Source organism: Pholcus phalangioides, unplaced genomic scaffold (assembly GCF_987345545.1).
Source record: "Pholcus phalangioides strain wild (caught in Gottingen) unplaced genomic scaffold, Ppha-v1.0 ptg000017l_1, whole genome shotgun sequence".
Classification (NCBI taxonomy): domain Eukaryota; kingdom Metazoa; phylum Arthropoda; class Arachnida; order Araneae; family Pholcidae; genus Pholcus; species Pholcus phalangioides.
In genome coordinates this window covers 64,562,079-64,575,200 of record NW_028301610.1, presented here as the reverse complement: position 1 = coordinate 64,575,200, position 13,122 = coordinate 64,562,079, and the positions used below count along the sequence as shown (strand labels likewise).

Here is a 13,122-nt window from a genome sequence, read left to right as displayed (position 1 = left end):
CGTAAAACAATAATGGGAGCCATATGTAAGAGCTACATCGACTGACCGTGCTCGGCATTCACAATTATTTAACGGTACGGATTCATTTCCATAAACGTTCGACACAATGAAAGAATCCCTTTTTTTTTTTTTGTCATATTATAAACTAGCGGTTTACGAGTGAATGCAAAGTACATAATACACGATGGAATGTGTGTTGGTCACCGTAACATTCTTTTAGCACCCGATACACGGATGTTTACTGCTTTAGCATAATCATTGTGAGAGCTCTCTCACAATAACTAGAATAGAATCTGTTTTTTTTCTCTCTCTCTCTCACTGCCATTGTTTTTCGTTCAGTGATATTATCATTACTATATTACACGGTTTATTTCTCTCTCCCTTTCAAGTTCAAGGTAGCCACAGAACTTACGTTACAACTCTCTCTTTTACCTCTGTCTTCGATTGTTGCGCCGTGACATTGGCCACTCCGTAAGTAGTCGACGACGAATCGAACCTTTCTCGAGAGGTCAAAGCCGTCCGTGCAACCTAGTAGCGATCTTAAGTTCCCCCCCCCCCCTCGTCCATTGCTTCTTCTAGACCATCGTCGTATCAAGAAGCGACTAAGGTGGTGGTCGTTCACGGGCCGGCAAAATTCAACCATCCGTGTTTCCGTCCTGTTACACCAGCAACCAGGGCCAAGTCAGCATTTTTCCATTCACACTCTCTCACACCTCTTCTTAGTTTATCCTATCTTTTGTTATTTTATGTTTTCTTTTCCTTCTTCTCACTAGAATCATTAAGGAAAATGATCAAAGCGCCAAAATTCCGCCAAGACAATCTTAGTAATGATAAGAGCATGGTTTATGTGCGCTGAAAAAAACGTGAAATATGCACTGACAAATGCCGGAATATACAGTACCATGGAATCTAAAATATTTGAGAAAAATGAAAACAAATACATCTAATACCATGTTAAATTATTTCACCAAAAATGAAAAGCATGCTCAAAAAGTAAAAATAAAGTATTTCAATGTGCCGATTGAAAAAAACGCTCAAATATGCACTAAAAAAACGCTGAAATATGCACTCAAAAAACGCTGAAATATGCACTAAAAAAACGCTGAAATATGCACTAAAAAAACGCTAAATATGCACTGACAAATGCCCGGCTATACAGTACCGTGAAATCTAAAATATCTGCGAAAAATGAAAACGAATCGATCCAATATCATATACCGAAGGATAGCGCAAAAAATGAAATGTATATATACCGGAAGGTCAAAAAATAAATAAAAAAAATCATAAAAATTTTGAAAATACCGTATGCATTTAAAAATACCGAAATATGCATAAAATGAAAAATATGCCTTTAAAAAATTCTTTAATATGCCAAAAAAATCAGGTATAAGTATACTGAGAAATATACGTGAAATAAAAAAAAATATGCATTTTTAAAAATGCTAAAGTTTCCCTAACAATGAAAAATATGCACAATAATGAAAATAAGTATCCATATTAAAACCACCGAGGTGTGACGTAACCTACAGTAAGAGAAAAGAAAAATATGCAATAAAACTGAAAAATATTCTCAAAAAATGAAGAACACATGAATTTAGAAGTGCAAAAATATGCATTTACAAATGCCTAAAAATGCGTCCTAAAATCAACTATATTCAATAGTGAAATATTTTCTTGGAAAAATTAAAGAAGTAGAAAATACAACGCGGTTAATAGAAAAAATGCTAAAAATATGCACTCATTCTAAAATTTTGGTGATTTTATGCACTTATATGTATTTACTATAAAAATGCTGAAATATACAAATACAAATACAAATACAAATACAACGCCACAACAGGCAAAATGCCCAACGAGGTGGCTGATAAAAAGATGCCCATAAAAATATGGTTGTCATATGTTTCAAAAATACAGCAACCCAATTAAAAATGCAATTAACACAAATTAACAAACAATATATACACATGATAAAATATTATACAATGCCCATAAAGAATACTTATGGTTGTCTTATTCTAAGAATGGATAGCTTCTCGATTTACCCCAACATGTTTATCGTATTTCTTTTTAAACGTGTCAATTGTGTTACAATTTACTACCTCCGGGGGTAAGCTATTCCATTTATTAACAACCCTATTGGAGAAAAATTCCCTGCGACACCATAACCTTGCATTGTCCCTCACCAATCGATACTGGTGTCCCCTTGTAAAAGCAGTCGATTGGCGGTGTACTAAAAGTTCATGGTCCATCCTATCCATCCCATTGAAAATTTTGAACACTTCGATCATATCTCCTCGACACCTGCGTTCATCCAATGTAAACATATTCAAAAAATGAAGTCTTTCTTCATAACTCAAGCCCTGTGTGCCAATAAGGACACGCGTAGCTCTTCTCTGCACCCCTTCAACCAAGTCTATGTCCCTCTGTAGGTATGGTCTCCAAAACCTTACAGCATACTCCAGTCCAGGACGAACTAAGCCTCGAAAAAGCGGAAGAATGACTTTAGGAGAACGCGAAGAGACCTTTTTGAAAATGAGACCAAGCATTCTATTCGATTTTTTGACAACCGCTGAACAATGTTCAGAAAACTTAAGTCGCTCGTCAATGAGAATTCCCAAATCGGTGACTCTAGTTGCATCCGGGATAGTGACACCATTCAACTCGTAAGAGAACCGTGGGTTGTTCGAACCAAAATGAGCGACCATGCACTTATCTACGCTAAACGTCATGCTCCATTCATTTGCCCATGCTGCAATCTTGTTTAAGTTGGTCTGGAGCAACTCCCTATCGCTTTCATTCCCGATTACCCCCATTAGCTTCACATCATCTGCGAATTTGCTAGTAATTCCATCGATACCCTGATCGAGTTTATCGATAAAAAGTGAAAAAAGTATGGGGCCAAGGACACTTCCCTGAGGAACTCCACTTGTGACGTCTGTCCAACCAGAGAATTCCCCGTTCACCATAACTCGTTGCGACCTATCTCTTAACCACGATTCTATCCAATTCAGCAAGTTGCCCCCTATTCCAATCTCGTGTAAACGCTTCAAGAGTTTGCCATGTTGGACCCGATCGAATGCCTTCTGGAAATCAAGGTAAACAACGTCGACATTTTTGCTCTTACCCAAAGCCTTAGTCACGTAATCATAGAAGCAAAGGAGGTTAGTTACACATGACTTCCTCTTCCTGAACCCATGCTGATTATCCGACAATACATTATTCTCGTCTATCCACTTCACAAACTGCCTTTTGATGATAATTTCCAAAATTTTCGAGAGGGAGCTCGTCAAACTCACTGGACGATAATTAGACACCACTTCTCTACTACCCTTCTTAAATATCGGAACAACGTTAGCCAGTTTCCAATCTCTCGGGACGATACCCTCAGCAACACTACTCCTGTATATCTGTGCGACTGGCCCCAACAATTCATTAGCACCTTCCCTGAGAACCCTGGGATAGATATCATCTGGTCCTGGTGCTTTGCTTGCACATACATTTCTTAGAAGATTTAGGACCTCCACGTCTTCCACTTGAATATCGTTGAGCGTTTTATTACCCCATGCAACACCCGTATATCGAATATCATTATCTCCATTAAAAACCGACGCGAAAAAGTCATTGAAAGCACTACACATGCCTACATTGCTCTCTACTTTTGAGCCTCCTATCGAGAGGGGGCCAACTGTCCCCTTACATCCATTATTGACGTATCGAAAAAATGATTTTGGGTCAGAGCCAATGTTATCTGCCAACCTAGATTCAACTTGCTTTTTACTATCCCTTATCGCTTTCTTCAACAGTCTTCTTTTATCAGTAAACAATGATAGGTCACCTCGTCTACTTTTATACTCTCTGAATGCTCTTTTCTTTTCAAGATAAAGGTTCCGCACGCTATCCGTGAACCATAGAGGGTGTGATGTACAAACACGCTTTTTTCGAACAAAGGGTATGACGTCGTGCAAAACAGAGGACAGCTTCGTACTAAATTCTTCCCATTGACTTACCACCCCTACTGATATACAATTGCATATGCACTTATGCATTTGCATATAATCCAGGTTCTACAGTAGCAATGATAGAGATGAATGCATAATTGTTACGACAATTTTTTCCTCGTGAATAATCACTTTCTCACGATTTTTCCATACAAACATAAGCAAAATAAAGTTGATATGAAAAACATTTCAAAGAAATTATTAAGCATGAAAATTATCTCCAGAATCAGGACCGCTAAATATCAGGGATCAGTAAAACGGATTTAAATGCATTCACTACGTATTTTGAATACGCAAAATACCCTTGAAATAATTTGTTTCAATAATATTATGCAATTACTGTTTTATTGATTGCGAAATAATTTCTATCAGAAAGTACGAAATTATTTCTCTCAGAATTCTTTCATTTATTTGTCTTAGAATTATTTCATTTATTTATCCTAGAATTATTTCTTTCATTTATCCCGAAATTATTCATCTATTGATTCCGAAATTATTTATTTATTAATTCCAAAATTATTTATTTATTAATTCCAAAATTATTTCTTTCATTAATTCCAAAATTATTTCTTTCATTAATTCCAAAATTATTTCTTTCATTAATTCCAAAATTATTTCTTTCACTGAATCTGGAGTTATTTGTTTTTCAATGCTTTCAACCGTTTACTGAAAATGGTCGGCGGGCCACGACAAAAACTCCTGATACAAATGTGAGCTCCTCGGGCCATTCGTTGAGAACCCCTGTCTTAACCCATTTCTGACTGAGGTTGCATTTGCACTACACTTTGTTTAAATCGTTTTTCAATCAATTTTCATACACATTTTTGTTAACATTTTTGGAAATAGAAAGGTGTTAGGAAAGACAGAGATTATTTTTTTAAATTTGTTTACAAAGAAATTTAATTGTTTATGATTTTCTCCAAAATGCAATTTTTGGGAATTTTATCCTGATTTTCAATTACGAATTTTTTTTCCATGACCACATGAACAGAACTAATTTTTTTAAAAATAGAAATAAATAGTTTTTCTCACATGTTTTTTGTCATTACGATACATGGCGTTTTCTAAAATCATGATTACTAATAATTTAAATTAAATTAAGTTAATTAATTCATATTAATTAAAACGTTTATTAATTGGAAATTTATTTTGATTACAAAGAAAAACATGCCAAATTAATTTCCAATTTTTTGAAACTTCAAATATGTTATTAAAATTTAAAAAATTGTGCAATTTGGTTATGAATTGGAGGAGTGGTAAAAACTAGGTTAAACCAGTGTTTCCCTCCATTTTTTTTTGCTATGCCCCCTAAGCATTTTGAAAAATCCTGATGCGCCCCCCCCCCATAAAAGACACACATGGGATGGGGAGGGTAATGTGGCCCAAAATGATCGAAATTGAAGAAAAAATTGTGAAAAAGGTAAAATATATATTAAAAAAAATCTTTAAATGCCGTTTTAATTTATTTCTGTGAATTAGAAAGTTGAAAACTCGAAATTTCTTGTGAGAGATTCTTTGTACTCTTCTGAAACCTTAAATTAATCTGTGTGCACCCTCTCCCGCCAGAATCCACATGGAGGAAGCCCTAAACCTGGAAAGGTCTATAATCTGAAAACCGAAACCCAACGGGGCCCGGAGTCTAATAGGGAGCCTTACAATTTTTGAGAATTATGCTTATTCTGAGATAATATTTTTCATTTAAATATGAATTTTCATTGGTACTTAAATTATTTCCTCATTTAATATGGCATTGCCTTAATTTGTGAATTATGTTTTTCATTGGATATGAATTTCTTAAATTCGAAAATTATTTTTCTATTAAATATGGGTTTTAATTAATTCTAAATTTATTCTTCCTTATCATTTATTAAGTATTATTCCTTTATTTATGAAGTATTAAATCTGATTAATTTTGAAAAAAAAGCGGTATTTTCATTCAATGTGAATTTTCATCAATTCTTAAATTATTTACTTATCAATTATTAATTATCACTAATTCTGAGATTATTTTTTCATTAAATATGAATTATTTAAATTTTTTATTATATACTTCTCAAATTATTTTCCTACTAAATATGAATTTTTCATTAATTTTTAGAAATCATTAATCATTTTTTCACCAAATATGAATTTTTGATAAATCATGATTGCCCCTTCAAAAAAATCGAATTCCACCCCCCCCCCCTTCCCAAAAAAAAAAATCATGTTGTCCCATGTTGGGAATCACGGGCATAAACGAAAGGAATACAGCCAGATGTATGATACTTGGCGAGATCGTTTTGGCGATTCTTTGCCAAAAACAGGACGGAGGATATCTTTTTTTCTACAAGCGACATCTGGTGTCGAACCTAAAAAAACCAACAACCATAAGTCGGAAACTCTGCAAGTGGACAAACCACCAGATGAGTTTATGGAAACCCACCGTCCGGTCGATAGAAAAAATTCGTTTTTCTTTACCCCAAACTGACGAAAAAGAAAATATATTTTTCAATGGAAAAAAACAGAGTAGAATGACATTGTTTTTCCTCGTGAAGAAGAATGGCTTACCTCAACGGTGAGGTCGATACCTTCACTTATTCCCGACAGAAACTATGTATTAGTTTTTTTTATCAAAGTTATATATGAAACATACTTAATTAAAAACACTAACATGCCGTTCTTCAGCGTGGCTCAGGTTGTGGATTAACAACCCTACAGGGCTTCAAACCGGTGATTAATGGTGCTATTCTCGACTAATATGATTGAACATCAGTAGTAATTTTTGTGTGTTTATGCTATATGTTCGGATAAACGAGTTTTCAAGATGATGAAAGCTATGAAAAAATCCGGTAAGTTATTCGTCAATTTTTCTCTTTAGTTTTTTCACTATTGCTTTTCTCGCTAAATTTTCAATTCAATTTTCTTCTTTCAAATTTTAATGATTATGGCACTGCTCAACACCGATTTTGTTTTCAAAGATTTTTCAGTAATTTTGGTGCACTGATTCCAAATCTGGCATTGGTTTTGTCCGATTGGCTCTAGTTTTTAAGAAAATTAAAGTAAAATTTCACTTTAATACATGATAGCAGCATACAAATCACATTCGAAGTGTGCGTTATAAATAAATACTGTCTCTTCTTCTCTCCTCTCTTTAATTTATACAATTTGGCTTTATGCAACTATAAGGCCATCCCTTGTATTTTTGATCAATATTTCTAAACAATACTATGTAAATACTTATAGATAAATTCATGAAATAGGACAAAAGCATATGCTAGTGGCAAAATAATTCAAGACTGGGTAGAACAAAGATAAATGAAATTTAGTGTTAACGGGGTGCACCACGAGGAGGCCTAACAACCTACACCCCAAAATAAATACAGTAAATCATGGACAAAGATATTGCAGTAATTTTAGCGCGCTGATTTTGAATCTGGCATTGATTTTGTCAGATCGGCTCTAGTTTTTGAGTTGAAGTGAAAATTAAATTTCAGTACTAATACATCAGCAGTGTACAAGTACAGTGTGCAAAATATAAATTAATAATAAACTTAATAACAATAAACAAAGACCACTGATGTCTGATCATGATATAAATGCAATATTTTAATAAAATGGGAAAATAAGTAAAAAATTGAAAGCAAAATATCGAAACAAAAATTAGTGGCTGTAGACTATATTGAAATGTTGGGAGAGCCATTACCTCAAAAACTAGAGCCTTTTCTCTGCAAAACCAACACCAGTTTTAAAATTGGCAGTTCCAGTATACCCTAAAATCGTTTAAATTTTCTTGGGAACATGAAAATTGTGTTTTTTCTTGAGTAGTGTAATATATTAATTATATATACAATAATTAATATAATTGGAAATGTCGTAACTCTGCACAAAATTTAAAAAAATTCATAATTCTTAAACTGTAATATGATTTTGAATGATAAATTTTCATAAAATATTGCTAAAAATTAATTTATAATTTTTTTTTAAATGTAAATTTATTATCGAATATTGTTAGCAGAAATATTTTAGAAAATGATCATTATTTTTAAAATTTTGGGACAAACTTAATTTTAAGGTGATGTGAATTTTTGTAATTTGGAAAACAAGAGAATTTCGTTTGTTGCTTCTGTAAATGAGTTTCTCTAAAATTATTTTTTCGACGTCCTCAACCCCTTAGGATTTTTTTTTCTCATCGTCCCCATCTCAATCTGACCCATAGTATAACCCAAACTTTTTCTTCCATCTCTCGCCCCTTCCTTAAATTTTTTCCTAATCGCCCTCCCCAACTCAACTCATTGTTCGGTCATGTTTGTCCGAATCGGACATGTTGTTTGGTCGGACATCAATCATGTTTGTTTGGTCATGTTTGTCGCACCACGGGTATTTCCTGCACATGAGGGCTAATTAGACCGAGAGATACCCAGGCTCTATCACACAAGGTGATTTAAGCACGTTGTCTCATGGGAACTGGGATGCCTTCGGAGATTTATTGAATATCAAAATTACATCGTCGGCCATCACTGGCAGCAAATATAAATTTTTATACATGAGCAGGTGTAATCGTGCACATCGTCAGTGAGTTCCATGCTAATTGGACCGGGTCCTGCAATTTATTGTCGGTTTCGGACTGCAGCTTTCAATATTTTCAGTTTTTTATACTCACCTATGGGATGGTGAGCTAACCCCTCGGTGTCAATCTTTTTCCGTGGTCATGTTGTCCGTATCCCTTGCACCTCCGCGTCAAGAAAGATTCTGTCAAAGACGGCTTTGAACTCTCGATTCCTCAAAACATCCTTTGGTACTTGAAGGGAGTATCTTAGCGAACTGGGCTACCGAGTCCCGAAATCAAGTCAACCCTTAGCCTCAACCCCCCTCCCATCCCAAATGGCTACATTGCCCGCTTTGGAAAACATTGATCCAATCCATAGGATCCTATGTTATACCCATTACCCCTGCTACTCACCTGGACCAGACTATCACTTCCCGCCTGAGAGGGAATATAATAAAATATCAGACTATATTCTATAAAATCTGTTGTTTACCCTCATCCTGGAACTTATACAAATACAAGGCCACAACAGGCAGAATGCCCAACGAGGTGCCTGAAAAAAGATTCCCTTAAAAAATATAGATGCCAATTAAAACAAAAATAAAGCAACCCAAAATAAGAGCAACTATCACGGAAAAACTAATACACACTAAAACTAAACTAAATAAAAAACGAATGATTATGATAAAATAAAATACTAAATGAACTATGGCGTTCACCCGGAAAGCGAAAGGACGTGGGTTCGATTTCCCGCAAGGGCAGTTGAATTTTCTCTCTTTCATAAATATATCTTGGCATCAGCCCATGCTGGAGAGTGACATAATCACTCTCCAGCCACTTTTCAGTCACCTCGTTGAACATTTTTCCTGTTGTGGCCTTGTATTTGTTTGTATTTGTATTCATCTTTTTGGATAAGTCGCCATCTGGTGGCAGTGTCGGCAATTGTGAGCTTTGGCCTGAGTTAGGTCCGACCGTCCATGCATGGTTCCGTTCAGGGCACACGAGCTCCAAGGAAAGATTGAAATATTCGTTGCCTTTGTAGTCTAGTGTCTAGAGCAGTGAATCCCAACGTGGGCGTTAACGCCCCCTGGGGACGATGGAATATTTCAGGGGGGCGGTAGAAACTACGGGTATAACATAGGATCCTATGGATTAGATTGCGATGGGACAAAAAAGGTTAGGAAACTATGGTCTAGGGCGTTCACCCGAACAGTGAAAGGACGTGGGTTCGATTCCCCGCAAGGGCAGTTCAATTTTCTCTCTTTTCTAAATATATATCTTCGCATCAGTCAGCTGTTAAAAACCTTCGTAAAATACACTGTCCATACATGGCTCCCTCTGTAGGTAAGATATATTGTAACAAATAGGAAATGATAACATGATAAAATGATAACAATGATAACCTGAGCCCCGTCTGTCCAAGAGTGAATGAGAATCATGGTACCCTAAGTAAAAATTGAAAAAACCGTCGTAAAGAGCAAGGAAAAAAAAAAAGGTTTTCGATGATTTCCCACATTTATCGACTTCGGACAATGTCGGTTCCGAGTACCTATCGTTAGTTCGGATCCTGTTAAGTGCATACGCAAAACTTGGTCCAAATAGGTCGAACGGTTCCCGATATATTTGGACGTTGAATAAAAACGTAATCAATTTCTGTCGTATGATATCGTTATCAATTTCCGTTGCATTAAAACGTTGCACTTCTAAAGCTTGTGATTTTATACAGGGTGGGCAAAAAGTCCGTAGAAACTTTAAAAATGAATAAAAACCGGAAAAAAACCAAAATAAAAAACGGTTTGCAGGGTTAGCTTCGCTAGGTCACGGGAATTTTTTCAAGACAGGAATAAAAAATAACTCAAAACAGCCGATAGGTGGCGCTGACGCACACAAGTCAAAGAAAAGATACGCAAATAACGAATAGAATGTCCCAAAATCGTTTATTACAGCAGTATGTGTTCCACATGACCACCACCACCACAGGGGATAACACATTGCAGGCGAGTCACAAATCCAGCAACGGCAGAGTGAAGCAGGTCCACATACACGGTTTACAACGGTGAAGTGGTTGTGGATTACGAGCGCAAGTTTTGCATATTTCCACCAGAGTCGTTCGCACCAACGCCACCTATCGGCTGTTTTTAGAGTTTTACCTGTCTTAAAAAAATTCCCGTAACCAAGCGATTCTAGAATTTTTTCCCGCTTCGAAGAAAAATTCCCTGCGACACCCCATCCTGTAGTTGTCACTCACTAATCGTTACTGGTGTCCCCCTTATCGAAACACTCTAATGACGGAGTATTAGTAAGTCATGGTCCATCCTATCCATTCCATTGAAAATTTAGAACTTGAATCATATCCCCCCGACAATTGCGTTCTTCCAATGTAAACTTATTCAGAAAATGAAGTCTCTCTTCATTACTTGACGGTTGTGTGCAATGTATGTAACATCATAATCACGGGACCTTCCAAAAAAATTATATATATATATATATATATTTCCCAATGGTTAGGAAATGTTGTAAATTCTACGATGAGACACGCTATATTGTCCTACGGTACATTAAAAAAAATGTAATTGATTTATACCTTAACTTACGATTTTATTTCACGGTGAGACAATGGGTCAACGTTGTTAGTGTTTGGTTTTTCGTCTTAATAACCAGTAGCATGATAATTTCGATGGTAATAAGATTTCCCTCTACATCTTTCGTGCATTAACAGGCTATGCCGTTGTCTCTTTCACTGCTTCAGAGGTTAGTTTGCGTGTAAATAACCGATCGGAAGTCTTCAGATGAATACAGGCGAAAAAGAGAGAAGAGGGAAGGGTCAGCATGTCAAGACCGTTCTGAGAATCCAAGACAAGAAGAAGAAACAAGAACAAAAATACCACATTCAAACAATTTACCTTCTTCTTTTGTTCTTTGCCAAGGATTCGTTGAACAAACGTGACCTTCATAGTCACGCTTGAACTGCCGGCCGGTACCTTGCCATTATGCCCAATCAAAACCGTAATCGGAAAAAGATTTTCTCAAGTTTAGGAATGGGTCTTATGAACACATATCATCTGTCGTGCTTCTGACACAGTTGACCTGACAGAAACGCTCCTTAATAGGCTTAAATTTGAGACTAATATTGCGTTTGAATCCAGTCGCGGTTATTAATGGTTTCGAGGGCAATAATGTCAACATTGCGAGAAATAAGTATCGGGACAGATGGGGCTATATGCACATGTATGTCTACAGATGTGTCTGTCGGCCGAACTTCCGTCTTACGTCGATCTATCGAGTTCCTTGTTGGTTCGGCACTTTGATGTCGGAGCTATTTGCACGCCTAGATTCACTGGATTAGTAGGATTGCATTTGATTGAAATAGTCATAAATATATTCGTTCAGTATTGGATCTACTGCAGGGAAAACGTGAAGTACCATTTGTATACAGGGTGATTCCTTAATTCCGTTGACCCTGATTTACTAGCGAATCGTTGATTCTAGAAGCATACTTCTAGTTGGAAAGTATTATACTAACGTGTACACCTCAAATATACGTCATTTATATTGCCAGGGTACAGTTATGAAAAAAAAAAAATCAACTTTTTATACAGACACCTGTCTAAAAAACAAAATTGGAAATTTTTTGCCCTGTCTCTCCTGAAGCTAACAAAAAAAATCCACATTTCTAAGGTCAATATTCGTTGAGATATTTAAATTAAAAATTTTTAGAAAAGTGTGGAAAGAACAGCATAAATGAGGCAAAGAAGCATTGTCTGTTAGTTAATGCTGTTCTTTCCCAACTTTTCTCTATTTTTTTAAATTCAAATATATCAGGAAATATTGCACTTGAAAGCGTGGAATTTTTCTTGTTTGCCTTAGAAGAGACATGAAAACAACTTTTTAATAGGGTTCTTTAGGACAGGGTTTTTCGTATAAAAAGTTAAGCATTTTATTTTGATAACTGTACAATCCCTTACAATATGAATGAAGTGTATCGGAAGTCTACGTTATTTGAGTACTTTCTCTAATTGGAGGTATGCCTCTAGGATTCAACGGTTCACCAGTAAAATGTGACCAAGGGAATTAAGGAATCACCCGGTTTAAGTTATGTGGAATTGAAATTTCCTAGCATTTTCTGTGTAATCTGCAATCTCACATTCCGTCATTAACAATTTTTCATATAACTTCAAATGATAGATGCCTTCGAAAATTTTGATGAATCAACGGTAAAGATTTTTTGACGTGGGCACAATTTTCAATTTTTAGAACTTTTTTTCAAACGCTCTCCAACTCAAAGCTTAACAATCCTTCAAGTCCGGGCTAAACTCCCCGAGGTCAAAAGAAAACAATTCTGCAGTGAGAAAAAGCAATCCATTTGTGGCACCAGAGTTTTTGAAAGCAGGGGCGTACGCAGGATTGACTTTTGGAGAGGGGCTTTGGGGTGACCACAAAAATGTTCTTTCCCGAGAAATTTTGAGTTACTACCCTAAAAAAAGCATTTAAATTAACAGAATTTGGCTGATATAACATTCTCAATGAGTGTTTTCTTTCGATGTTTCAATTTTTTTCTTCGAAAAATAAGGGACAAACAAAATGGATATCAGCGGATAG

At 35.8% G+C, this 13,122-nt stretch overlaps 1 protein-coding gene across 3 annotated transcripts in view; it reads left to right on the top strand.

The window, feature by feature from the left end:
• Positions 1-13,122, top strand: part of f (espin protein forked) — a 336,082-nt gene that overhangs the window by 115,531 nt on the left and 207,429 nt on the right. The window contains exon 1 of one of the 3 annotated variants that reach the window (XM_089247033.1): positions 6,396-6,826. The exons of the other annotated variants lie outside the window; for them this stretch is intronic. Within the exon in view, the coding sequence (XP_089103159.1) occupies positions 6,802-6,826 (25 nt within the window). The 5' untranslated portion in view covers positions 6,396-6,801. Of the gene's footprint in view, positions 1-6,395; positions 6,827-13,122 lie in introns of those variants that run through there. 3 annotated transcript variants of the gene reach the window in all.